This window comes from Crocodylus siamensis, chromosome 1 (genome assembly GCF_052110815.1).
Source record: "Crocodylus siamensis isolate JL-2025a chromosome 1, ASM5211081v1, whole genome shotgun sequence".
NCBI lineage: Eukaryota > Metazoa > Chordata > Crocodylia > Crocodylidae > Crocodylus > Crocodylus siamensis.
The window spans coordinates 165,957,763-165,985,545 of NC_143395.1; the positions used below are offsets into that span (position 1 = coordinate 165,957,763).

A 27,783-nucleotide genomic window follows, 5' to 3' on the forward strand; every position below is an offset into this window, starting at 1 on the left:
GTGATCCAGGGAAGGCTGCTCTCTGTCTTGCTTCCAGCCTCCTGGAGTCACTGACCCAGATAGGTTCTAAGCGGGCTGTCCTTTAGCCACCTCCGTGGCCTCCATACCTCCCCTTTCAGCCACACGCAGTTCTCTGGTGTACACTTAAACACAGGCGTAAGCTAGCTGCTACCAAACTAAAATTCATTCCCAGCTTGGGTCTGTCACACCACAGGGATAACAAATAAGCACATACCAAGAAGAACTGAATTTTGATCCTGAAGTTGGTGCTGTTGAGCTTCCTTCAGCCCTCCTGTGGCCTGGAGCTGCTTTGCCCTGGCAGGTCAGAGCCAGTCTGAGGTCTCAGTGGTGGTCCTGGCCTTATGAAGCCTGTGGCCATGCCCACATGGGTCTCCTAACCCACCACTCCCCCACCAGGCCTGTCAGTCACAGCCCTGATCGTGCTTTCTGCATGTGGGGCAAACAGCCAGTTTTCTTATAGCTCTCCCCACATCTAACAATTCCTCCAGGGCCCTGGAGCCAGTTGGTTGCTCTCTGGCTGTCCTCTTCCGTGAAAGGTATGGGTCTCATTACAACATAGTGCAAAGATTAACTGCAGCAGCTATAGAGCTGCATGTAGAGATTACATTTTATTTAATTAAATTGGTTTTTCTTCTACCTATTCAGTCAAACTAGTAAATGTCCCTACTCTTTATTGTTTGTCCATCATACATTGAAGGCTGGTGGCCCAAAACCATAGCCAATGTAAAAAAGTTACCCTTGACTTGGGGCATGCAGACTTGTGGCCTCTGGGTCATAGCAGCTGCTTCTCTTACTGTCACATGGTGGGGGATGGGCCAGGGGTCCATATGCTACCAGTTTAGCCCATGTAGTGGTGGGAAGGGGGCTGTGTGCTGCCTGTGTAGCCTGCATAGGGTGGAAGATCCAGGGGGAGGAGTGGGGCAGAGTGTGGCCTGCACAGCTTATGGCCTAAGGATTGCCTGCCTGCCTGCACTGCCAGTGGACTCCAGCCACACTGAAGTTGGATAGCCCTGGCTGAAGTCACACTTGACTTGAAAAGCGTAATTGTAAAATCAAAGTGAAAGTGCTGTGGCTATGCAGATTATCACTTTTGGCTAAATACCCTCTGTCTTAATTTTTCTATACACAGTGGAATTTGCACTGATTTCTTCCTAATGTTCTGCTCAGTGTTGATATTCTATTCATGCATATAAATTGCTAGAGCAATTCTAGGCAATAATTATCAGCAGGGATCCTGTTTTTCTCCGTTTAATAATGCAAAATTCTCTGATTAAAACCCCCCAAATTCATGTATTTCCATGATTAAAATGAAATGCTTCTATATATAGATAGCTAGAGCTATCTCTATTGAGATGTCAGTTGAACACAGTATTTTATTGATATATTTACAATTTTAAAGCAGTTTGGAAGCTTTCCTGTGCCTCAGTCATTATAATAAAATAAATTCTAGTACCTGAATAGCTTGGCATTTGATTTTGTTTTTTTATCATGGAAAATTTGAGCTCCTCCTGCCCCCTCACTCACTAGGACGTAGATCCAGCTGCAGCTGCCGCTTCCCTGCCCCCACCCCCACTGCTGCTTTGTGGCACTAAGCAGCCCTGGTTATGCCAGTGTTCTGCCCATGCCATTGCCCCTCACTCATGACCCACTGTCCCCACCACTCCCAGGACCCCATACCTTAGTGTGTGGGGAAGGGAAAGGTGTGTGTGGGGGGGCCCCAGGCAATATCAGGGGTGGGGGGTATATGCCCACCAGATTTCTGTGCCCACAGTGGGTCATGTGACATGGGACTGCAGTCTGGCCAGACCAGCTCTGGGCAAGAGCCACCCCAATGGCCCAGTGGGTGGGATCTGGCAGAGGGGAGAGCACCATGCTGTCAAGGTGAAGTGTGGCAGTGCAGAGTTGTGCCCTCTGTTGCTCCTGGGCTGACAAGGGCACCTCACCATGGTGGCGCGGCACTTCTTCCAGTGCTGGGTCCTGTCTGTTGGGCTGTGGAGGCAGTTCCTGCCTAGAGCTGGTCTGGCCAGGCTGCAGCCCTGTGCCCCGCATCTTGTTGTGGGCATAGGAATTTGGGCGGGGGGGGGCCCGTGGGAATGGGACTATGTAGGAAAGAGGGTTGCAGTCAAAGCTATCTGCATCATGTTCCTATTTGAACTATGGTGAGAAAAATTAAGTCCATGAACAGCCAGTATTTAGTTGCTTGATCTCCATATATCCCTTGCTGATGAAGTGGAGCTGATATGGGGCAGATGTCAGGTGGTAAGGTTTCATAGATTTCATAGACATTAGGGCTGGAAGGGACCTCGGGAGATCATCGAGTCCAGCCCCCTGCCCAAAGGGCAGGAAGTCAGCTGGGGTCATAGGATCCCAGCAAGATAAGCATCCAATTTACTCTTGAAGGTGTTCAATGTAGGTGCTTGAACCACCTCCAATGGCAGACTGTTCCAGACCTTGGGGGCTCGGACAGTAAAGAAATTCTTCCTTATGTCCAGCCTGAAACGGTCTTGCAGGAGTTTGTGACCATTCGACCTCGTCATCCCTTGGGGCGCTCTGGTGAACAGACGTTCCCCCAGATCCTGGTGGTCACCCCTGATAAACTTATAGGTGGCCATCAGATCACCCCTGAGCCTGCGCTTTTCCAGGCTAAAGAGTCCCATGGCTCTCAGCCTGTCATCGTAAGATCTGTTTTCCTGACCTCTGATCATGCGCATGGCTCTCCTCTGGACTCTCTCAAGCTTCTCCACATCCTTTTTGAATTGTGGAGCCCAAAACTGGACGCAGTACTCCAGCTGCGGCCTCACCAAGGCCAAGTACAAGGGGAGAATGACGTCCCGGGATTTGCTCGAGAAGCATCTATGGATGCAACCCAGCATTTTGGTCGCTTTACTAGCCGCATCGCATTGGAGGCTCACGTTCATCTTGTGGTCAATGTTGACCCCCAAGTCTTTTTCTTCTGTAGTGCTAACCAACGTAGCACTGCCGAGCCTATAAGGGTGCTGCAGATTTTTCCTCCCAAGGTGGAGAACCTTGCATTTTTCGGTGTTAAACACCATGAGGTTCTCGTCTGCCCATTTGCTGAGCTTGTCCAGGTCAGCCTGGATCACCCGCCTATCTTCTGGCATGGATGCTTTGCCCCAAAGTTTGGTGTCATCGGCGAACTTGGCCAGTCCACTCCTAACTCCAATGTCCACATCATTAATGAAGATGTTGAACAGTATGGGTCCCAGGACAGAGCCTTGAGGGACCCCACTGGTTACAGGGCACCATGATGATTGACTGCCATCAATCACAACCCTCTGGGTCCGACCACGAAGCCAATTTCCCAGCCAGGCCATCGTGGTGGAGCCAAGGCCATCGTGGTGGAGCCAAGGTACTTGCATCTTCACTTATTCTCTCTGAAGCAGTTTCTTCCCTCTAGAAAAAGCAGCTTCTTTAAGTGTTTCTCTTTTCAAATAACTTGCTTTTTTATATATAAACATGAGAAACTGCAATATCTTTTTTCCAATAAAGATTTTAGTATGTTTATGTTGTATGATCCAACTTTACCATAATCTAGACAATGGCAGTGGCCTCTTAGAAGAGGCCAAGAATACTGTGTTCTCTTGCAATACAATTGAAAGGAAAGGGGGCTGTCCTTCATTTAGGCACAGAATAATTTTAACAATTATAGTACTTCCTACTGGACTCCACCTACCTTGCATCATAGCTTCCTTTCTCATGGTTATGGCTAAATGCCAGTACAGTATAAACTCTGCTGTGTGTGCAGTGGCTAAGAAGAAACCCACTGTGTATACCAGGTGTGGAGATAGGTAAATATTAAACTTTTCTGTACCTTTCTGTTGAGTATAATCTTGCTTTAAAGTGAGCTGATGAAGATGAAATGAAGAAGGTAACAATCTGTCTTTCTTCTAGTAAGCCTGTTATGTGACCACTTGCTTACTTTAATCTTTGTGTACTGTGAATGTAAACGCTATTAAAGACCAGATGGAGATTCAAAAGAATTTGTTATGAATGGGTCCAAAATCACTGCTTCAGACACTTGCTTAGTGTGACTACTTAAAGTGCTGCCTCTCCTGTTAAATTGAGATCTAACTATGAATGAACAGGAAATGCTGTTTATCAGAACATGATAAATCTGCCTTGTACAACCTGCCTTCTGATGTGCAGAAAGTCACAGTCACGTCAGCAGAAACGTGAGAGGCATTTTAGCAGCTGATTTCTTCTAGGCTGGGTTAGGAAGGTGCAGTATTGGTATCTCGAAGGTTGGGTAAAATCTAGCACTTCTGTTCAGAAGTCTTGTTTTGAGGGATTTTTATTTACCTGAAAAACCTTGCTCAAGGTGCTAGGTCTGTACCTGGAAGTAGTTACAGGTATAGATTTCTTTTATAGCTATATATTTTTTCACAAATTGTTCTTGTAACTTAATAGCTAGTCTTTTTATTTGTCTTAAAAATGACAGGTTACTGGGGTTTTTTATATTCTATCTGAAAATAACCTAGTTTAAAATGTACTGGTATTTTAGTCCAGGATGTGAATTAGACTTGTAATTCTTCCACATCCCACACAGTGTTTAAAACCAGCTATTGCACATCTGAAACTATGGCTGTCTGGTGGTAAGAAATTTATTTGTTGCTATGTATTCTCACTCTGCATGGAGGAATCATTGCACAGTGTGTTATGCAAGCATTTTTGGAGTCTTGCACTTTGGAGGACAAGGTCAGTGCCCATTGTTGGAGTTAAGCTTTTTATGTTGTAGGGAGGGGGAGTTTGTAGCTTGTGCTAAGTGCTGCTAGAAACATACTATGCAACAGGTGGACAGTTTGGGGAGCTAAACTGGATGGCAAAAGCACTGAGATCAGGATTGTACTATGTAACCCTGAATCTGAAGAAGTGTGCATTTCATTTTAAGGGAGTACTTAACTCCAAGTAACATAAGCTGACCTTCAACACCATTTCCTGAGGCTACTGTAAGAAAATATATCTAAGGAGTTAAAACCGGCCTTCTGTGATTCGAGCACATTAAAGCTGTGGGTGTGTCTTAAACCCACAAAGCAGGGAAGCTCAGAGTTGATGTTGAAATGACATCATTAACTCTGTCCTCTGCAAGATACTAAAAACAATGCATGACTAATTAAGCAGTGTTCTTTTGGGACAACTGGGTCCTGCTCCCATTTGGCCACGTGTCTCAGTTTCCCCGTCTGTCACAAGTGTGCTGTTTGCCTGCCTGCCTGTTGGGGTGCAAGATGCTCTGAGGTCCTAAGGTGAAAGATGCTATTTGAGTAGAGAACATTATTGCCTCTTATACTGGACAGGACAGGCTTGAGTTAAAGAATTAATCCTGGACTTCATTACTGTAGTTAAATCCAGACCCTTAACAAACTCTTTTTTAATGTAGTGTTTTGTATGAGTCTTTCATTTTTGGAAGAATGCTGCAGGATGAAGTTTGAACTTCAAAGATTCTGCATAAGAGTTTTGACCAAAACAGTGGAAAAGTACAGCCTACCCTTTGGACCAAGATAATTTCAGGGATTACCTCATACTATCTTAAAGCTACAAAATACAGAAACACTTCTGAATTCAAGTCAATATAGTCATTTAGAGTATTCCTTGTCTGTAAGACAAGGATTAAAACTCTCTGATGCATCAAAATATGAACCAGATTAAGAGACAAATAAAATCCTAATTGGTTTAAGTAATACTTTCTAGCTTGGGGCTGGGTGAATACCCAGAAGTGATTATCACAGCCAGAAATTGTGATAATATTCTATTCATTTAGGCATTTTCTACTTTACTTTAATATTTGTGTCATCACCAGTTTAGAGAATGGAGGAAGGGATAGTTATGGTTAAAAAATGTGTGTATATATTTTCTCTTTCAGTATACTTTAATCATTAAAGTATTCTGGCATATGAAGACATAACTAGTCCTTTATGTAAAAAAAAAAAAAAAAAAATGTTCTTAGTTGACGAGCCAGTACTATGGTTTTAAGCTACTCTGTTCTAAATTGGCAGAGCTGTAGCCAAAACCCCCTTTGGTTCTGAAGACTAGCATTTAAGTAAGCAGAACAGGTTTTTTGTGTTGTTGGTTTGTTTTTTTTAAAGAAACTGATTAGCTAAAGCTGAAAGTCAATCCGTGCTTTATTAAATTTCATATAAATGAGCTTGCTGGAAGTAGTCTGCGACTGAATTGAAAGGATCAAGCCAGGTTCAGTGGTGAATCTGGGGAAGTTTATCAGTGTTACTTATGTTTTAGGAAGGCAGAAGAGAATGAAGTTGTAAAATGGGGTGTGCTCTGCTTTAATTGTACCTCCCTGCACCCTATTTTAGTTGCTTTTCCTGCTGCACCTTCTTTTAGTTCCTAGGTGTGTGTGTGTTGCATTCAGACTTAGTGGACTATATTTAAAGGTGATGCATAAATTATATGGATTGGAAGAAAATTATGTATATTATGCTGAAGCAGCTAGCACAGGGGTGGGCAGTTATTTGGCTACTTAACCAGTTTTGGTGAACTATTGAGGGTTGTGCACACACATGTGCATGATCCCCAGCCTGCACTCCCTGGAGCTGCAACCTGTTGGCTGCATCTGGTTGAGGCATGGGGTGGAGCCTGGTTGTGTACCTCCTGCAATGTCCTCCCTTGGCATCAGGGCTCCTGGAGCACATGTACATGTACCCTCCTGGCAGCCCAAAGGTCCTAGGAGTCCTGATGGTAGGGCAGGGCTGGATGGGACCATATGAAGGCCTGTGGTCATGGACTGGACAAGCTGCAGCAGCTGTGAGCTGGAAGCACCCCTATGCATTGTCACTGTATGGTGGCTGGAACTGCCAGGGCCTGAGCATGGTTTTCCCAGGGCTTGCTGCACCGTGCTGGGTGGGCAGGGCTGCTTCCACCAAGTATCCCCTGTGGCACTGGGAGATGCAGTCCAGCTGTGCAGGCCCTGGGTGCCACCTGCTAGCAGAGGCTGGGGCCCAAGCATGGCTCAACCAGGCCCTGTGGGGATGGACTGCATTTCCCAGGCTCTGCAAGGGATGCTGAACTGCAGCAGCTCTGTCCACCCACTGCTGCATGGCAGGTGCCAAATGAGCCATGCTCACTCTGCGTTGGCTCTAACCTCTGCTGGTGCTGGGTAGGTGGGCAGGGCTACTTCCACCCAGCATCCCGTGCAGTACCTGCAGAGGCTGGAGCTGAAGTTGCTGCCTGCCATCAGAGGTGGGGCACTGAGCACAGCTCGTCCAGGGTCTGCCGTGTGGTGCTGCCCACCCATGAGCCAGACGAAATCAATTGACAGACTGTATTTTGCCCACCCCTGAGCTAGAAGGTATTACTTATACCAATTAGGATTTTTATTTGTCTCCTTAATCTGGTTCATTTTTATACAGCAGTAAAAAGTTATCTTTTATGTACTCCCTGGTGCTGTCAGATTGCCTGTAAATCACGTCAGTTGCATCTTGCTGACTAAAGATAGTCTCTTGCTAAAGTGGATGGGTTTCATAGTTTCTAGGGTCGGAAGGGACCTGAACAGATCATCTAGTCCGACCCCCCTGCCATGGCAGGAAAGAGTACTGGGGTCAAACGACCCCAGCAAGATGTTCATCTAACCTCCTCTTGAAAACCCCCAGGGTAGAAGCCAGCACCACTTCTCGTGGAAGTTGGTTCCAGACCCTAGCTGCTCTGACTGTGAAGTAGCGCCTCCTGATATCTAACCTCAACCTACCCTCTGCCAGCTTGTGACCGTTATTCCTGGTCACTCCTGGCGGTGCTCAGGGGAACAGGGACTCCCCCAATGCCTGCTGATCCCCCCCTGACTAGTTTATAACAGGCCACAAGATCCCCCCCTCAGCCTTCTCTTGTGGAGGCTGAACAGGTTCAGGTCCTGTAGCCTCTCCTCATAGGGCCTGCCCTGTTGTCCCCTGATCTTACGAGTGGCCCTCCTCTGGACCCTCTCCATGCTGTCCACATCCCTCTTGAAGTGTGGTGCCCAGAACTGGACGCAGTACTCCAGCTGTGGCCTGACCAGTGCTACATAGAGGGGGAGGATCACCTCTTTGACCTGCTTGAAATGCATCTGTGAATGTATGACAAGATGCGGTTGGCCTTCCTGACTGCCTTCCCACACTGCCGGCCCATGTTCATCTTGGAGTCAATGATGACCCCCAGATCCTTTTCCGCCTCCGTGCTGACAAGAGGGGAGTTCCCTAACCTGTAGGTATAGTGCGGGTTGTTCCTCCCGAGGTGCATCACCTTGCACTTGTCTCTGTTGAAACCCATCCTATTCTCATCCACCCACCCTTGTAACCTGTCTAGGTCTGATTGTAGCCTGTTGCATCCTTCCAGTGTGCCCACGTCCCCCCACCTCTTAGTGTCATCAGCAAATTTGAACAGGGTGCATTTTACCCCCTCGTCCAAATCACTGATGAAGATGTTGAACAGTGCGGGCCCGAGGACCGAGCCCTGCGGAACCCCACTGCCCACGTCCTTCCGGGTTGATTTTAGTTGTCCTGCCAACATCCTTGGTGCATCAGACCAAATGGTCTCCCTTGGTCATGGTTCCATGAAATTTTGAAATAACTTTCTTGACCAGGAGTTGGCAACCTTTTATGAGTGACAAGCCAAATCAATAGACCTTTTGTCCACAAATAGGCTGCTGCCACCCATTTCCCCTGTTACTGATGTATCCAGCCCAGAATGTTGGGACAGATGCTTGGTTGGCTGGATTAGGTTTGTGGGTGTAGGTTGAGTAGCACAGTCAGCTGAAATGTAATGCAAGTTTCTGCAAATTCTTCTGTTCTCAATCTGTAAGACATCTGTCTTCTAGTCCCTTCCAGCCCTAATGTCTATGAAATATGCCCCAAACTACATTACTGGGATGCAGCGCTTTTAAGTTTTAAAGTCTTTTCATATTCATAAATTGGTGAAGAAAAAAGCAAAGCATTTTGACTAATGACAAGCCAAGAGATGGGGGCGGGGAGGGGGTGGAAATCTTTGTACAGATTTCTGTACCTTCAAGTCTACACAAGTCCTGTCTAAACTAGAAAATGAGCATATTTTTAATAGCTGGATAAGTGTGATTGAGGACACTTTCGGATGTTGGTCAAGACAGAGCAAATTGCTTTGTACATTTTTAAAGTCTGATGTTTGAAAATGGTTTGAACCTTCCTGCCATACATATGGGAATGTGTTCATCTACAACTATTGAATGGAAGGGAGAGAGCGTTGTCTCTGGCTTTTTGGCCAAGTCCAATAGATGTCAAATAGCAAGACACATCTACAAGAAATGTATTTGTATTCCAGTGGGAGAAATTGTCAAAGAGGAGTTTGAGAACCTGATTTCCACTGTTTAGTACCCAATTTTCTGTTCACTTCGGCTGGAGTTTTGGATGGTCAGCACTTCTAGACATCTGTCTGTTGAAGTTTTTAGAGGTGCAAAAACATCTGTTTGAGGTGCTTGCAGCAGGCTTTCTAACCTGTTGTTCAGAGCACTCAAACATCCCTTGCTGGGGGTTCCCCAGTTTCCCAGCAGCTTGGCGTCACTGCTTTTGGCTCCCATGTTTCCCTTCACACGGCTTTTCTGTGGGAATTATATTTGGAGGTTGAGCTGGTCATGGGCCAGCTGAGAGGGTGGTTGGTGCATGCAGCACTCAAGGTACCCAGCTGAAGTCTAGTCTCTTGGGGGCCAGTGCCAACTGATAGAAGAGCTGCCACCAGGTTATTATCATTAGTGCCAAGGAGGAAAGTTAAAAAGCCATTGCAGGCCTTTCTTTGGTTTTCACCATCTTGTTTGCCTTCCCCTGTGCTGTCCTTTGCTAGATGTTCATCTAGTGTGAGGTAGAACCAGGCAGACTCTCGCCACCTGTGGTGGTCTTTCTCTGTGTGGTTCTTGCAATTCAGTAGGCAGCAGAGTGACCGGGGATACTTTCTTCTCTTTCTCCTTTATGGGGCAAGTAGGTGGACAACACATGATCTGCTCAGAGCAGGGGAAGTGGGCTCTCAAAATGCTTCTGGCTTATATCGGAGCAAATGATGGGAACATATTGGAGGGAGGTAGTACAGAAGGCACCCCATCATCGCCTCATAGTAATGAGGCTCATGAAGACACTTCAGGGTGTGACTTAGGGAACACATTTTGTATTCATAGCTGAATACAACTGTTCATTGTAACCCATGTTATTAAGGGCAAAACTATCTTGGGTTTTTGTGGGTAAAATTAGCAGCATGTGATTCTTGCTGAATAGTTGCTTCTGGGTATATAAACCCCAAAATTAACAGTAGGAGTGAATAATGTTTTATAAGGGCTTCTCATGTAAGGAGGGTGAATCACTCGCAGCAAATACCTTCAACACAATACTCTTTCCTATAGAGGCACAGCACCTGGGGGAGTTTTTTTTATGAACAGTGTGGTTACACTCATTAAATGTGAAGTGTTTTGGGCAAGAATGAGTAAAATGATGTGGAAGCTGGTATATTCCTGTAAAAGCCCTGTCTTTTGTGGGTTTTTTTATTTTTATTTATTTATTTATTTTTTTTTTTACTGCAGCTGCAAAGTTGGTTGAGGTTAAGGGGAAAAAAACACATCAACTGCTTTTTTCCTGTTTTGGGTTCTGTTTCTGTGACTACATGGTGGCTCTGCCTGGTGGAATGTCATCCTGCCCCCTTCTTCCCTCCCACCTCTGAGCTCTCCTTAAAATACTGTATATTTTATACCGTATGCTATGTACATTTTTTAATTATGGATTCTTGTTGCAAATTTGAAGCTGAACAGCAAAGCTTCTGTTTGGAAGCTTCAGATATGGCTTTGTGGCGAATTTGGATTGTCCTGTAACTCGGGTTGGGACTTCACTGGTGCTTTCTCATAAAGTGTACAGCAGAGTCTTGCTGGCCTCTACTATGGCTGATTAGGGTTGCCAACTCTGAATCTATTGTGGGAGGTTTCCGAAACACCAGCGTGCCTGCGAACATGCCTGGATGTATGCATATATCAGTTACAGATTACGGTGCATAGACTTTACATCAGGAAGAGAAATGCATGTTACTATTACATTTAAAAAACCCACTGGACTACTGTATAAATCAGATTCAACATTTAATTTTAATGAATGCCCTATCATTTATCTCCTGGGTGACTCTCAGCAGTCTCCTGGAGATTTATATCCAATTTCTGGAGACTCCAAGGCAATCTTGGAGGGTTTGCAACCCTACCGTAGACAAATAGGGCATGCTAACTCTGGTGTGGTCCTCTAGCCAGCCTCCAGTGCATCTCTGCTCTGGGCAGGAAAGTGTACCCCCTAAAGTACAGCATTGCATCCAGAATTTCAGTTGTGTGGGTGTTCAGCTGCTGGGAATATCGGTGAGGGCATTTCAGCCAAGAGCAAGGGGAGGGAGAAGGGGCTTCTGATTTTGCTCCTTTCTCTCTTTCTGTGTGTGGAATGCGTGAATGACTGAATTCCAGCAAACACACTATGGCTTCCCCCCACCTCTTTGTTCACTCATTCTGTCTTCATGTATTCAGTACCACAAATTGTTATCACTACCTGTGCAGTACACAGGCTCTCCCTCATCCCTTTCCCTTTTCCTTTCTTTTCCTTTTTTCTGATTCCTTTGCTCATCTCGCTCGTTTGCGCTCTTGCTGTCTGTCACTGTAACTGAAATGATGCCTGTTCTCAGGGATGTGAGTTCCCGAAGTATTGTGGGAATTTTGTACTTTTTTTTTTTTCCTTTGGCCTGCTGGATGCTTCTGGAAGGCCTTTTGAAAACTGTGTTGCCCATGCTTTGGGGAGCTGTGCCAGGAATGGTAGACTGGACCTTCTGCTTCTGGATTTACTGAATGTGTTGCATTCCTGTTGGTTCAGTCATTGGCTGCTGAATACACTGAGGTGGCAATTCCACATACCCTCTCCTGGAAACTCTATGTGTTGAATACTTAGATGCTTAAAGTATGATCTTGAACAAGAGAACTGCTTGAGACTCCCTTTTTTTGGCAGGGGCAAGGAAGTGGAAAGTGTCCAGGCAGTTGAAAGAACATTCGTAATGATGCATGGCTACCTTTTTTAAAACCAGAGGAAAACTAACACTTCCCTGGTACCTGACTTGAGTCATGGTTCATGCCAAGCATTTTTCAAATCCTTAAACCATTGCTCATAAATAATCTTTGCCTGTCTGTTACACACCCTCTTGATAATTTTAACATAGCTTTTAAGATTAAATAAATATGGCTAGTGTTCCTCACCCAGTTTCTGTGTTGACATGCAAAATGTTTTGGTAAAGGACCTATAGTTAAAATGTTGAGTTGGTTTAGCAGGTAATTGCTGTAATGAAGACATTTGACTGATCTGATAGAATTGTGTGCCTACCTGGAAGTGCTGAAAGAAAGTTTGAAGAAGAAAATAATTGGCTCCAGAAAGAAAATGATTATTTATTGTTCTAAACAGTCTCCTTCATTACAATTTAATTATAATATAGTAGAACAGAATAAGATACCCAGCTGTTTTTCAAAGGCACTGATCATCTGCACTGAAGTCAGTCACTGAAAATTGGACGAGAGAGAGAGAGAGAGATTTTTTAAAGATACCCTTTTACCCCTTAACAGTATTGCGGGGGGGATAGGAAAGAAACAATGAGGTGGCTGCAGGACTTGTTTCCCCATAGAAAAATAATACTAATTATAGATTAAAGCAAATACTAACTAAAGATGTTTTGTCAGCGCAAGAAGCCAGGTAAGATTTGAAGCGCATTTCTTCTATGATTGCATTTGCGCTATGGTGTTTTCAAGGCATAAGAAGTTAATTTGTGTGATCTGTGGGAGAACTTTCAATGAAGACTGCTGTGTAGGCACAAGTTGTTTGCTTCCATATTAATTTCTTACATAATAGAATTTAATTTCCCAGATTTTAATGACATTTTTTCCCGTCATGAGAAGCAGTTCCTTGTTCAGAACACCTCTAAGCTATGGAAGGCTGTTACTGCAAAGTTGTTTGATGTAGATGCCCAATATAGGTACCCTAGAGTAATAAAGAGTTTTGATACTTCATTAACCCTCTCTTTCTCTTTCAGCCTGGGAAGAGGCATCTGTAACTTATTTCAGAGTTTTCTTATTGTAGAATGAGGATGCATTATTTAGTGCAGATATCTTGACTCACCTACCCAAATAATAATAACAAAATCATTGTTGACTTAAACTGAAAATGATTTCCCATAGTGTCTAACTTTTAGTGCCTCATGAATTCTTGTGATCCTGGCTGGGTTTTTTGTGTGTGTGTGTGTGTGCGTGCGCGCGCGCAGTGATCAGCAGGGAGTGCTGCCAAATGTTTGTATTGACTGTGAAGAGCAATAGGGTTTGTGGTATGCAGCTAAGCTTGTATCATACTTTAATTGCATGTTTTTTCTTTCTCTTCCAGATGTTTCTTACAGTGTACCTTAGTAACAATGAACAACACTTCACTGAGGTGCCAGTGACACCTGAAACCACATGCAGAGATGTAGTGGAGCTGTGTAAGGAGCCGGGTGAGAGCGACTGTCACCTGGCTGAAGTATGGTGTGGATCAGGTATGAGAGATGCAGCCTTCCTAGTGATTTACCATCTGCTATTTGCATTACAGTAGTTCTTAGAGGCTAAGGTCACAATTTGGGTAGATACTTTACAGATATCCAATAGAGAGAGAGTATCACTCCCAGAAGAACTTGGAGCCTGCCTTGCAGGTTGTTGTTTGATATAAAGGTGACCTGAAAAGATAAATATCAGCTTTTGGCCCACTCTTCTCCTCCAAAGGAAAAGATTTGTGGGCTTTTCATTTGTGGTTTGCTTTTCTTTGTGTTAGAAACTCAAATCTGCCAACCCTAAGTGACTGGAGAAGGAGACATGGGGGTTAAGTGAATGAGGCAAGGGAGGGTTTTTAATCAGGTGTGTTTAAAATGGTATGGGTTATTTAATTCCAAATACTTAAAGCATCTTTTTGAGAATATTTCTGATTTGTGTTAAGGTTTTAAAACAGGGTGTCAAATATAAGGTCCGTGGGCCAGCTCCAGCCTCTAAAAACATTCCATCTGGCATGCCAGAAGTCTGACAGGCTACCGAGAAGCTGCAGGGCACGGCCTGGTGCACAGTTCAGGATCCTTGGTGTTAGTTCTCTGCTCTGCTATACAAATGTGGCTGTACCACAGTTGCTGCTGGTCCTTCATGTCCAACCTAGGGAACCCCCTATGGTCTTAATTTGGCCCAGGGTAAGCTTGACACTCCTGTTTTAAAACATAGAAATATTTTTCTATTATTTAAAAGCAAGACACCTAAGACTTCATTTATTGTCTTTTATGTTATGTAAAAAAGACATTGATCCAATTTGAAAATTGACTTTTTAGGAGACTTTTTATGTATTATACAGTTCAGTGGTTGTACATCATCGACTTTGGAATCATAGAAAGGTAGGTCTGGAAGGGACCTCAGGAGCCCATCTAATACAACCCCCTGCTCAAGGTGGCAACATCACTGTCTAATTCTCATTCAGGTGTTTGTCTAATCTGCTCTCCTACTTCCAAGGGCAGAGATTTCACAACATTCCTCATCATAGGTGGCAATCGCATGAATCGAGGCTGGGATCTGTACCACGGCTCATTACTGGGTCTTGAGGTGATTTAAGAATTCAATCCGTGAGCCACAGATCTGTTGCAGAAGTTGCAGGTCTTTCTCCAGGGGAGAGTAGGCTGCAGGATGGGATTCCTCTCCTTTTCTTTCCTCTACTGTTTCTTTTCTGCTTCAAGGGCAAGATTTCGTAGATTTCATAGACTTTCATAGACATCAGGGCTAGAAGGGACCTCGGGAGAGCGAGTCCAGCTTTATTTCAAAATAGTCTGCCACTTGGTTGAGGTTGCATTGCCGTTGGGGTTGACTGGCAGCCAGCTCCTCCCAAATCTAGATGTCGGCATGCATTTTCTTGAAGTGTGCCTTCACTGCATCCTTGTAACATTTCCTTTGGCCACTGCGAGATCTCAGACCATTACTAAGCTGGGAGTAGAGCACTTGTTTTGGGAGCTGAGTCAGTCACCTGCACACAGTATCCGGTTTAGCAAAGTTGGTGCTTGAGGTTCACCAACACAATGCTAGTAACACTGATTTTAGCACAGGTGCTGGAGTTTGTACAGTGTTCTTCCCATTTGATGTGGAGGATTTCTCAGAGGCATCACTGGTGATACCTCTCCAGGTTCTTGAAGATAGCTTGTTTCAGAGCTTAACTGCTCTGAGTTAAAAAGTTTTTAATAACAACCAACCTAAATTTTCCTTTCTGCATCTTGACTGACTACTTGTCCTATCCTCTGCAGTATGAGAATAGTAAGAGAACAGTCTTTCACTTTTTTATAACAATGCTTCTGGTATTAGGAGACTGTTACCAAATCCCCCCTCAGTCTTACCTTCTCCAAACTAAATACTCCTATTTCTTCTGACCTTTTCTTGTAAGGCATGTTTCCTAGACAGCTAACTATTTTTGTTGCCCTTTGCTAAACTTCCCAATTTGCCCATTTTTTCCTTGAAATGTACTCAGAACTGGGCACAGTACTCCAGGAGATATCACCAAAGAAACTATGCTCCATAATCTTTCTGGATATCAAGATTAGAGTGACTAGTCTCTTACTCCTTGTATTCTTCTTTATCCCTTTTTATTTCAAGATTAACACTATATTTATTCTTCTTCTGTTGTCTGGGACCTCCCCAAAACTCCATGAATTCTCAAAGATAATAGCCAATGGCACTGCAATTCCCTCAGCCAATTCCTTGAGTAGTTTTTAGGCTAAATCTCATCTAGCCTTGCTGACTTGGAAGTGTTTACTTTGAAACAACTCTGGTATTGAAGTGCTGTTTTACAGCTGCGGTGTTAAGCCGTATAAAAATACAGCTAGTATCTGTCAAGTGTAAACTTTGTCAGTATAGTCCAGTGAAATCTGTTTTGGGATTTAGGAGAGAGAAGGTTTAATTACCAATGATGAGTAGCTTACCCATGCTAAATTACTGAGATTGTAAAATTACTTGGGGGTTGGGGGGGAATCACATATTCAGTTTACTGTTCTTACTTTGTGCAAAGAAATGAAAGCTATGAGGTCTTGCTCAATTTAAAATTCTTCCAAATTTAAATTATTGAAGCCCTCCTCCCTCCCTCTGTTTTTTGGTCCAGCTTTGCAAATATTCCTTTCAGTGTCAGTAAGTTTTTTGGCTTCAATTCCTGGACTGTCAGATTTGCCTCGAGTGTTGGCCAAGGGGGTTGCTTGAAATGGAAGCCAGGGCTTTGCTTTCTGTAATGGCTAAGCTTACAATCTCCAGAATGTTCGCAATTTCTTTCTACAGAGAAGTAGGAGGTCTCTTTTTTCCCCCAATTGTGATCCCCCTGTGTGACCTCAAACTGCTAAATCTCTGCTTCAACCAGGAAAAATGAAGGAAAGTGGATATGTAGGTTATGTGGTTTTTAGATGGGTCAGCCAGAGCTGTTCTCCGTTTTCTCTTCTTTGTTTCTATCTTTATCTTGTCCTTGTGCATCTTGTTATGTGGTTTCTAATAGTACTTGAACAATCTGTTTGACCTCCTTTGAAGTCACCAGTTTAATGACAGAATCCTTGTATAAAGGGTATCTTTTTTATTTTGATTACATGGTTTCAACTGAAGTATTGCTTAGTCTGCCAGAAAACTGCCTTCTAAGCCTTTTGTATATTCTTTAAGAAAATGGAAATATGACAGAGCTACTTCTTATTCATTGGGGTTTAGCAGATGAAGAGCTTTTTTAACTGTCTAGACTTGTAACTGTTGAGAGACTGCTTTTTCTGTAATAGTGACCTAGTTGCTTATTCTGTAAATGTAATCTCTTCTGACAGTAACTTCAGAAATTTTCCTTCCTAGATTGCTTCAGCATAGCTGCATAATCTTCCTTTAAAAAAACCCTTTGTATATTGAGAGTGCTTTTCAGATGATATAAACATATACTTGTATTCTGTCTCCAAAGGGTTTTTTTCAGTTTCATAAAAGAGCATTTATATTTAAAACCAAAAAAAGAGTCCCTTGGCTTCAAGCAAACACTTTAGCCTTGAGAAGCAGATTTGCAAAAATCCCTCCTTCAGATGAACTGTTCCCTTGATTCCTAAGGGTGACACGAGTAGTGCAGGTGTACAGTTGCCCAGGGTCCCATCCATGTCAGGGGTCTTCATTACGTGTACAGATAGTTTTGATTTCAGTTGCCTAGTAGGATCCTGAAAATGAACCTAGGTACAGGGCCCCAGAATGTAAACCCCATGGCTGCTGACTTATATAATTTTTTTTCCTTTTGCCTGTCCTCTACCTTAAATAAAAATCCAGTCATGAAAGATGGTGTTATCCTAACGAACACTTGCATATAGATCCATGTCACTTACCTTGTCTCTGCTTGTGACTGCTCATGTGCAAGCTATTTAGGGAAGAGATGGTCTCTTCCTAGTTGTCTCTAGACCACCCGTTACAGAGTGGGCCTTCCTCCTGATTGGGATCTTTAAGCGCTCCCATAACAGAAAAGTGTGAACATCAGGGAAAGTTCCATACCCATGGAGGTTTATTTCTAAGGCTGTCTACACATTATGAGGGAAGGAATGTATTTACAATGCAATAGTTAGCATGTTAAAATCTCCTCATAGACAAGGTCCCTTAGCATTTGCCCCCTATTCCCCCATTAATTTATAGTTATGAAAGAGAGAGTGAGAAACTGCAGAAAGGGAGAGAGACTTAGAACTAAACATGGGTTTTTAAGGCCTAGCATTGGATGGAAAAGCAAGGGACAAGTATGAGTAATTGAGTAGAAATTGCATGTATAATTTTTATTTCACTTTAAAAGAAATCACATACTATGAACTTGAAGAGTAGCACTTATCTTATGGAGTTAAGGTTCCCTTCTTCTCTTCCTCCATTTTCACTTTGTCATGAATTTGAGATGTTAAATGTTTGATTTTTGTCAGAATCTGCAAATATGTAGCTTACTGTCTTTCAAAATCCATATCATCGAGTAAGACATTTTAAATTGGCTACAAATTCCGCTTTCAGAAATATTGAATCAGATGTGTAATTGGTATAAATTAGTAGGTCTGTGTTGGAACAAATGCTCAACAGCTATGCTAGTTAAAGAATTGGATCCATCAGCTATTGCCAGTGAGGTTAAATGGCTTGCATTACATCAAGAAGAGATATATGAGCCTGCCATAATGGAATCTTTTAGCTGTCTGCCGTGTGATAGTCTTAGTGCTCATCCAAGGTTTGGAAGGTATATGACTAATCTAATGAGATGTATACTTACTGTACTGGGAACTTGGCATTTATGTGTCTTTTGAATTTGAAGCTTCTGGAAAGTTTTAATTTTCAAAAGTGGTTTAATTTTTTCTTTCCATTGATGTCAAAGCTCAAGGGTAAATTTACATCTAATTATAGATTTTAGATGCTTGAAGCATCACTAAGTTTGAAAAATTTGGCTTACGTTCTTGATATCCTGAAAAACAGTATTTGTAGAATATTTAACCCAAACTGTTTTTATTTGAACTTGAATACCAGAAGTTTCAGTTGAGCGGTTGGTTATCATTTGGTCCAATTAAGTGGGGGAGTCCTTCTTCAGAGCCCCCTTTCTCTTTCTGTCCATTGTCTCTATCATACAGTAGTATGCATCGGTCATTTAAAAAAAACATATCTACAAACTGTGCCGCCTGCTTTTCCTTTGATTACTGCTTTGGAGTCACTAAGAAATAATACTGTTTGAGGTGCCACCAAAGTGGGGAATAATATGTGAAGGAATCAACTGTGTAGTTTTAACAGCTCAAAGGATTTCAAAATGTGACATTGACAGCTATAGCCCAAAGCCATAGATCATCAGCTGGTGACCACATGAGGTATATTACTGCCTGAGAGGTTGACTTTACCGTCTTCCCTTTTACCTCCAGATTTTTGTAGGTTGTTTGCTCTGTTTTTAGAGGCACATGTCCAGGTTCAAGAAAGTACTCTGCATAGCTTTTCTGCCTGCTTAATGTGTCCAGTAGCCATAAAATTTGGGGATCTTTTCTTCCCTGGTTGATAGTAAATGTTTGAGAGGCATGAAGAACAGACACTTAAGATTTTTGAATGTAGCATCTGAGACATGTAAGAAGAGACCAGCTTACTACATTTGCTTTTTCAGAGCGCCCTGTAGCTGATAATGAGCGGATGCTGGATATTCTTCAACGCTATGGAGTCCAGAGAAATGAGGTTCATTTTTTCCTTCGTCATGAACGTGCTCCAAACCGCGAAACAGGTAGGTTTTGGTCTCAGCTGCTCAAGACTGACTTAGGCCCCCCCCCTTCCCCCCCAAATAATTTCACTTCTTAAGGAGAGGCTAACTGCTTGCATTTAAGTTAATGGCATCAATCTCTGTGATAGAGCAGAGTCTCTGGGCGGGGGACTTTCGTGTTTAGATCTTCATTTTGCCTGTGGGGCTATGCTCCCACCAAAAACGAGACTCGCTGTGAAACTTGGTCTTTTATTGATTAATTTCCCGTCATTATCAAGATAGTGAAGTTCATAGGCTATTTTTTCCTACTTCTTGTATGATCAAGTAACCCATATGTCACGAGCTTCTTTCTATCCATCTACCTTTAGGTTTTCCAGAGCTGGTCATCTCCATACTATTTCAAACTATTCCATATTAAATAGATTGACAAGAGCAAAGTATCCTGCATCTGGTGTCTGTTTTAATATGCTATAATTACTTTGATCTTTGCTCAATTCAGCCTCAATAATTTATTCATAATCTGGGGTGTCTATTTTATCTGGAGTATATTTTATTGCTGTTAGAAAGTCAGTAAATTTTGCTTGGCAAAATCAGAAGGTGGATTATATTACCATTTTCCAGCTGTTTATGTAACTTCTCATATTTTGGTGTTTTTAAAATTAAGTGTCCCTGAAGGTTATCTTAAAATTCTTCCTAATATGGCTCATCAGCTAGAATTGCAATGCAGTAAAAAACACTGTTGTTCTGTCTACAAAATGTTCATAATCATCCTAGTACTCTCCTGTGCAGTCTTTTAAAGTTTGTTTACTTTTAAGTGACTGCTAGGTTTTTTGCCCATTTCTCCCCGTGCAAATTCCATGTTAATATATGTACTAAACGTGAAAGTCAATATGCCATAAAATGGGTAAGCAAATCTTAAAGTTCAAGAAATTGCATGATGATGATGGTAATGATACAATAAGGAGTGTGAATCTAATGCTAAAAACCATATTTATCTAACAGCTCAACTGTGCAGAAAGTGGGTTAGATATAGTTTTGTTAGTCCAAGCTCATCGAGATTTAAAGCGGAAGGATTACTGGTAATGTTTTTGCTTCAAATCAGCAGGAGCTGTATCAAGACCAAAGCAAAGCAGGAGCACTGTTGCATGTAATAATAGTCTTAAAATACCTTATATTTTAAGGTATTTTGAGTTTTAATATACTCAGGGCAGGCATAGTTGGTTTGAAAAAGGCACTGGAAAGATGGCTTTTCAAATGGGGTGCTAGTAAATTCAGAAAACTTATGCAGGGTGCCTGGAGTCTAAAAAGGTTGTGAACCCCACTGCTCTAAGGTGCCACTCAGCCATATTCTCTGCCTGGCTCCAGACTGACATGGCTAACTGCTTTTTTTCTAAATAGAGGATGGAGGTATTTGGTTATAGATTTAAATGACAAGTTTTAATGGCAAAGTTGGAAGTTCTAGACACTCTTCTCAATGGTGTTGCAGAAATTGCTGCGGTTCGTTTCTCGGGAGGCAAAGAACTCTCAGACACACGCTATTAGCAACACAAAAGGTATATTTGCAAATAGGGTCAGAGCAAAGACAAAAGACCACACTCTGCCCGCGGGGAAAACTTCTCAGCAGGCTTTATCCCCTCTCTCCTGAGCACGTGTGCAGAAGCAGGAACTCTTACAACTCATTTCTGGTTCATACAAACATATATGTAAATACGTCACTTCATACGTCCCATGTGCATTATAATTAACTACTTAAGTATGCGGGGCGGATAGGCTTATATGTATTAGCTGGTTACGCATGCTTAGAAAGCTCTTTAGGTTACCAAAAGTTCAAACTTTCTCTGTCCCAAGGACAGGATCATTAAAAATTGCAATTACTCTTATCTACATGAGAAAACTAAGGAGTATATGCTTTACTGTAACAAAGAGATAGTAAATTTGCAAAACAAAGAGAGTGATACCTTAATACAAAGAGCCCTTGGTAGCTTCTCCTCTACCTCCTCCTCCCGCCAGGGAGAGCCGCCAGCTGTGCTGTTCTAACAACACTATTCATAATGCATTTTTAATAATATTTCTAACAATGGAATAAGCTTAAAAGCAATAAAAGTTTCAAACTGCTTTAGTTACCTATAGCTTGGTCCAGATTGTCTCTTATATAAGAATTACCCTAGGTGTGCTGCATCTTGAGGAGTTTGTATCCTGTAGGTGGAGACTGGCAGAAGGGAATATGATATTCAGGTCTCTTTCTAACAACAGGGCCACCTGTGCAAGAAGTGTGCTGGCTGGAGAGGGAGGGTGGTATCTGTTGGGCCTAAGTGGCATTTGGCTTTAAGGACTCGCTTTATTTAATATAAGCCCATTGTTAACAATCTTGGGAATCAGAAATTAATGTTGACATTAAGTCACCATGAAAAGTAGAGATGAAAATACCCATATCACAGAGCCTGTCTAGACATTGTTATGACTTAATGAAAAATGACTGTTAGTGTCCTTGTTTTCTGCATAAAGTCATAAGAAGAGAAAATCCTGACCTCACAAAATGAAAGGGAGGAGAGTTGCAGTTGATTTTAATGGGTCAGGATTTCATTAAGACTGCTTTGTCACATAATAGCATGCTCCTGTTCCTGATTTTTTTTGCAGATTTGCCTCAGAAGTCCATCTAGAAAAGTGACCAAATTGTAAATTCATGTTTAAAGAACATCGTATAGTAAAGTAAAGAATATCTTGTTCAGAAAGTGAGCTTATGATTTTTTTCCCAATATATGCCAAGACAAACCGTCAAGTTTACACATCATTCCCTGCATCAGAGTAAAGAATAAACTCTCACTGCTAGTGTGTGGGCTGACTAAGCTGCACTTGGAATTCTTCTCTATCCACCCATGTGAACTACACATGTTCTGTAGTAAGAAATAAGGCCAGTTCCTGTGCTTATGAAATAAGAAGACTGCATTCATGCCATTAACTTGCTTGTGTAAATGCTAGATCTAATTTGTTTAGACTCATTCTAATTTCCTTGAAGAAAGTGGCCAGGTACAGTGCAGCGAAGATGAGATCATTTTATCTGTTGAGCAGCCAGTAAATTGAGGTAAAATATTCAGGGTCTGCAGCAAAGTTTATTATAGTATTGATGGCAATAAAACACTCTGTTTATACTGAAAATAAAACAAAGGGGGTGTGTTACAAGGATGTTATGTCTAAATGAGCAAGTAGAGTTATTTTTAAATATCCATCTTTCTCCTCCTGTGTTTTAATCTAGGGACTAGTCAGAGGTCTCAGGACCCGGGTCTAAAGAGGAATGGTGTAAAAATGCCTGGTGATCGAAGAATAGAGAATGGAGTAAGTGATCTCTGAGTTATTGGTGCAAATCAGAATTGGCAGCCAAAGGGAAGTATTTGATCGATTGCTAGCGCCTGTGCTGAAATACGTGACCAGTTCCTTCAATGAAAACTCTCCATCACTTGTCACTCTTGTTTCCAGTTCTTAGCATCTCTACAAAAGTTGTCAAGGGAATAAACTGAACTTTACAACTGTCATGTGCTATCACTGTCACATCACTGGTGTCAGCACATTGACAATGGTGGTGCAGGGAAGCCTACACCGTATTTGTCCAGTGACTGAATGGAGCAATTTGCAGTCTCCAGTGCTGTCAGTCTGTCTTGCAGGGTGATGAATGCTTTGGCCCCAATTTGTCAAAGCACTTAAATTTGTGCTGGACTTAATCCAGAAGGGCCCTTCTAAAAAAGGTGCTTTGGAAAATATTGTGTAAATGTAGTTGCATGCTGTTTTGATATCAGTGGGACTTGTCAAGTACTTAAAAATGGGATTGTGCTTAAGTGCTGGATTGTGGACAAAAGGCTCCTTATCTTGCAAGCTTGTATCATGCTGTTATGTATGGTACCAAATGGTAGCCAAGCAGGTTTAAGTGGTTTGTAATTGTCCCAATAGACAGGGTTGTGGTGGTGTTAATTTTCTATTATTTTCATTTAGATCAATAAATATTTATTTGGGTATTTATTCTATAAAGATTTTTTTTGAAAGATTCAGAACTATTTGCAGATGGAATGAGCAGATCAATTAGAATGCAGAGCACTCCTTCCAAAGGCTTTTATTCATCACTTAGTATTCCTCTGAGTTGAACATGCATTTTCTATATCTGAAAGCATTTCATTCATCATAGTTTGGATTTTCATCTGCAGGTCAGCACCCCCAGAATGGATATGACTCTAGCTGAACTACAGGAAATGGCCTCACGCCAACAGCAGCAGATTGAAGTTCAACAACAAATGCTGGCTAACAAGGTAAACTTGAAATAAGTTTGTTTACAGTCCAGGAACAAAAGCTTGGAAGAGCACTTTTTCTTTTTTCTGAGTACGCTCAGTACTTTAACATCCAAACACACCAAAGGGCGCCAACCTGAATAAGTCTCTGGTTCCTTGCAGTGATTTTTATGAGAGAAGATTTATTTGGGACAGCTTAAATGACAGAACACTTTTAAAATAAAATGCTGTTACTAAGGTCCAGCTTGCTTGTAGGATGGGGAGTAACGCACCAATTCATTGCAACAGCTCTGCCAACCCCCACTGTGCCCTGTATATTGACCAGCTGTTTACTGGGATTCATTGGGATTTGCTTGGATTTTGTCTCTGGGTACAGGAATCTGCTGTCATGATCTCTTGATTTTTCATTATAAAGTTCAACATGTCTGGTTTCCTAGGGTCCCTGTCTGGATAAGACGGAAAATATTTGATAAAAAATAACTTACAAATGTGCTTACTAAAGAAGTTGGCAGATACTGTTCAGCAAAACTGATGACAGAACAAGGAATCCCAGGGAATTCAATTGTCACATCAAACTTTTTAAATTCTGAGAACATTTATGAGCAGACAAAGTTCTTTTGGATAAATGAGATCTTTTATTAGACCAACTAAATAGTTGGAAAAATTGTTCTTTACAAGCTTCTGGACAGAAACACTCTTCAGGCACCCTGCTGATGTTTGTGTACTCTCTTAGGTAGAATAGAAGCTTAAGCTAATATGTAGGTCTGTGAAAATGCAAATATGTGGCAGGGAAGATCACAGGGGATGGAAGTTAATGGTTGTCAGACAAGTAGGTGGGGGAGGAAAAAAATGCAAAAAGAGGAAAATGTTGACCAGTGATAAAATGTAGCTGGGCAAATGCGGAGAGGTTACCTGGGGTTATCAGATGGCAGGAAGGTTATAATGTGCCATAAATCCAATATCTATATGTAGTTCACAATTTTTGTTCATTTGGTCTAATAAGGTATCACATTTACCCAAAAAACCTTGTCTGCCTGTATCCTTAGATCAACCCAGCTATAACAAACACTCCTGAGAACATTATGAAATGTTTCCAGTTAATGGGGTGGGAGAGCTTCCCTGGGTCTTAGGGTGTTCTGCACCAGGGAAGAAGGACTGTACTGGGACTCTTGGAAACATATTTAGACTTGTTCAAACCTCCTTTCTCTGCTAGAAACCCAGCTTCTCTCCTGCCAGGTCCCATTGCTTGCTCTTATTGTCAGTGGTAGCTGTGGGCTGAGTAGTAGTAAGGAGAGAAATCGGAGAGAGATGCCGTGAGCCACAGAGAATTGGCTAGACTGGGAGGTAGGATGGGGAGGGAGAAAGATTGTGAGGTTTGTTTGGAGATGGGCTCTTGCAGTGTATATTGGAGTTGGGGGAGGAGAGAAGGGCAAGAGAGGTAGAGGATGATTAGGTTGGGAGGAAAACAGTTTCCTTGGCTGTCATCCTTTTGTTATATGATCTGAATCAGTAGACCTTACTGTAGAAGTGAAAGGGTTAATGCACAGACACTTGTACGTGATTGAAACACTTTAGTTTTTCTCATGCTGTTTGCTAAGTCTGCTCACATTCCAGTAAGTCTTACTCAATTAAGTGCTGCTATAGCAACTACACAGTGGTATACTGTCTTTTAATACTAAATCTCACTCTCAAAATGATATCCACTAGGACTTAGTCTTCATTTGCATTTGGCAGTGCGCATGTGTTCAAGGGAGATATGTTGCCCAGAGGTGCTGTGTCAGGAAAATGGGAAGTTGCTAGCTGAACCCACCTGTGCTGAGTAACTGGAGTTTTCTTCTCAAAGTGAAAGCTGCCAGCAAGTGCCTCCTATACTGTACTTGTGGTAGTTGGGCTGTTGGAGCCTCCCAACAATACAGTTGGTCCAGTAAGAGATTATCATAAAAAAAAAAAATCCTTACTTTACCTGTACAACTTAATCAGGGCAGAGTGGTGTCTCTGTAGTCCCTCTAGACTAGATAGAGTAGGGTATCATGTTATCAAGGATGTTTGCTTTTAGGCTCTATTTGCCAGGTTATGTAACCGTTTAGAGCCAGGAGTCATCAGTTACAGGGAACAGAGATAGCAGTATTTTTGAATTGCCACATCTTTAAATGAGAAATAGGAAAGCTAGATATATTTCTTTCCAAAGAGACCATACAAGAAAAAATGAATTTGCATACTACAGTCTCTTTTGTAGTTGTTTTTCTAGGTCTGCACCAGCAGGGCAGATGACTATCCACCAGGGAGGTTTGCCTTGTAGTCTGGACCTTGCAACTAAGTTCCCTATTGGCTGTTTTACAGAAAGATCTGTTCCAATTAAGATGCCTCTTCTTTTCCTGCTAGATGAAAGGTTTTCTTAGGGTGATAGCTTTAATTGGACCAGCTGCATAGTTGGGATAGTTGCCTCTTCCTTTCCTGAAAGATTGCTAGAAAGTCTGGCCTGTTCCCATACACACGCTTTCTACTCCTTTTAGTTGTATCCTCTGTGCTTAAGAGGAATTTTTAATTAAATCTTTCCTGATAAACTCCCAAGATAAGAAGATGTACCTGTTTTTAAGGGGGGTGCTGTGATACTAGTTGGTTAACCAGTACTAGATTAAAACTCCGAACTGATGCAGCACATGCTGCAGGTGCTGCAAACTGTTAAAGCAACTTTTGCCTTCTTTTTGCCTGTCTTAAGGTTGGGCATTCAAACTTTAGGTGCCTTAAAGGGTCTTGATTTTTGACAAAGTGCTGAGCACAAACCAGAAATGCTAGTCAAACGCTTTTAAAAACTGTTGGACCTGAGACTTTGGTGGGTGCTTGGGAAACCATTGATTCTCCATTAACCACAAACTACAGTGGGCAGTTGGATTCTCCGTATCTTGAAGTGTTTTCTAGAAAGGCCTCAGTCTTTCTCTAAATGTACTTTCTGGGTTCAGTACAGGAGAAAACAGGTGACACTTAATAGCTCACAATACACAGGAAATCAGACTAGGTCAGTGGTCTCTCACTTTTTAGTCATGTACCCCTCTAAGTTTGTTACACAGATGCATTCTCCCTCCCTCATGGGTGGAAAGGCCTGGCCCAGCCAGCAGGCAGGTCCTGGGCAGGGCTACTGCTGCAGTCCCAGGGACTTGCTCAGCTCCCTGGTGTCCTGCTCACTCCAGGCAGCAGGTAGAGAAGTGGTGGGGGCAGGGGCGGAGCTGCAGCTGTGTGGGAGTGCAGAGCATGGGGCTAGCGGCAGTGTGGAGCCCACGTCCAAGGGGGTGGCAGTAGCATGGAGCTCAGGTCGGCAGGGTGTGGGAGGGAGGATGGGAGATTGTGGAGAACACCCCCCCCCCCACTTCCTCCATGGTGCACAGCTGGGCACCAGTGGCAACATCAGATGCGGGCACTCGGGGTAGACCAGCCAGCACTGTCAACATCATGGCAAGGAGTGCAGCCCCTGCTAGGCCATCTGTATCGGCGGCGCTCCCTACTGCATATGTGCAGTCCCTGTACTTGTGCAGCATGGGAAGCCCCATGTGCTGAAACCAGCTGCCTTTGCTGTGCACTGTCAGACATGAGTACCCTGAGCACCCCCACCTGTTGCTTAGCTATGCAGGGAATGTGGAGGGGGTCCCTCCAGCCCCTGCACTCTCCCTCATACCCCACAAACGCCATACACCCACACCCTACCCCCATATATACACAACAGCCCCCCACAACCCACCATACACACACCTTCCCCCCCAGCCGCACCCCCACACAATATACAAGACTAAGAATTAATTTTTGATTTATTATGCAATCACCTGTATATACACTACATAAATCCTGACCAAAATATTTCTTGTAATAAAATTAAAATATGTTATAGTAGATGTTTGACTTTTAGCGTATGATCTGGTTTTATTTCTGGTTCTAAGATGGCACCCCTCTCCTCCCCCCACCCCACCCCAGAGTAGTACTTTTGAGGGGCAAGGGGAGAGACTTTGGTGGCAAAGGTTGGGTTAGGGGGTGGGACTTCCAGTCCCAAGACAGTGACCCAAGGTGGGGCAACTGAAGAGGCAGAGCTACCCATGCAGCCCTCGAAAGCTCACCGAACTTCGTTAAGCAGTCCTCCACCTGCAATATTTTCCCACCCCTGCAGTAACCTCTCTCACAAATGAAAGGATATTGCAGACTCCCTCATGTTTTGTTTTTTTTCCTTTATCCTTATTTATATTTACCCCTTCTCAGGT

General features: G+C 42.7%; 1 protein-coding gene across 2 annotated transcripts in view; it reads left to right on the forward strand.

Moving 5' to 3' along the window:
- Positions 1-27,783, forward strand: part of TP53BP2 (tumor protein p53 binding protein 2) — a 65,249-nt gene that overhangs the window by 12,073 nt on the left and 25,393 nt on the right. The window contains exons 2-5 of one of the 2 annotated variants that reach the window (XM_090048113.1): positions 13,413-13,560; positions 19,176-19,289; positions 22,519-22,598; positions 23,459-23,560. In XM_090048113.1, coding sequence (XP_089904239.1) covers positions 13,413-13,560; positions 19,176-19,289; positions 22,519-22,598; positions 23,459-23,560 — 444 coding nt within the window. The remainder of the gene's footprint in view (positions 1-13,412; positions 13,561-19,175; positions 19,290-22,518; positions 22,599-23,458; positions 23,561-27,783) is intronic. The other variant, XM_090048123.1, reaches the window with a different exon arrangement.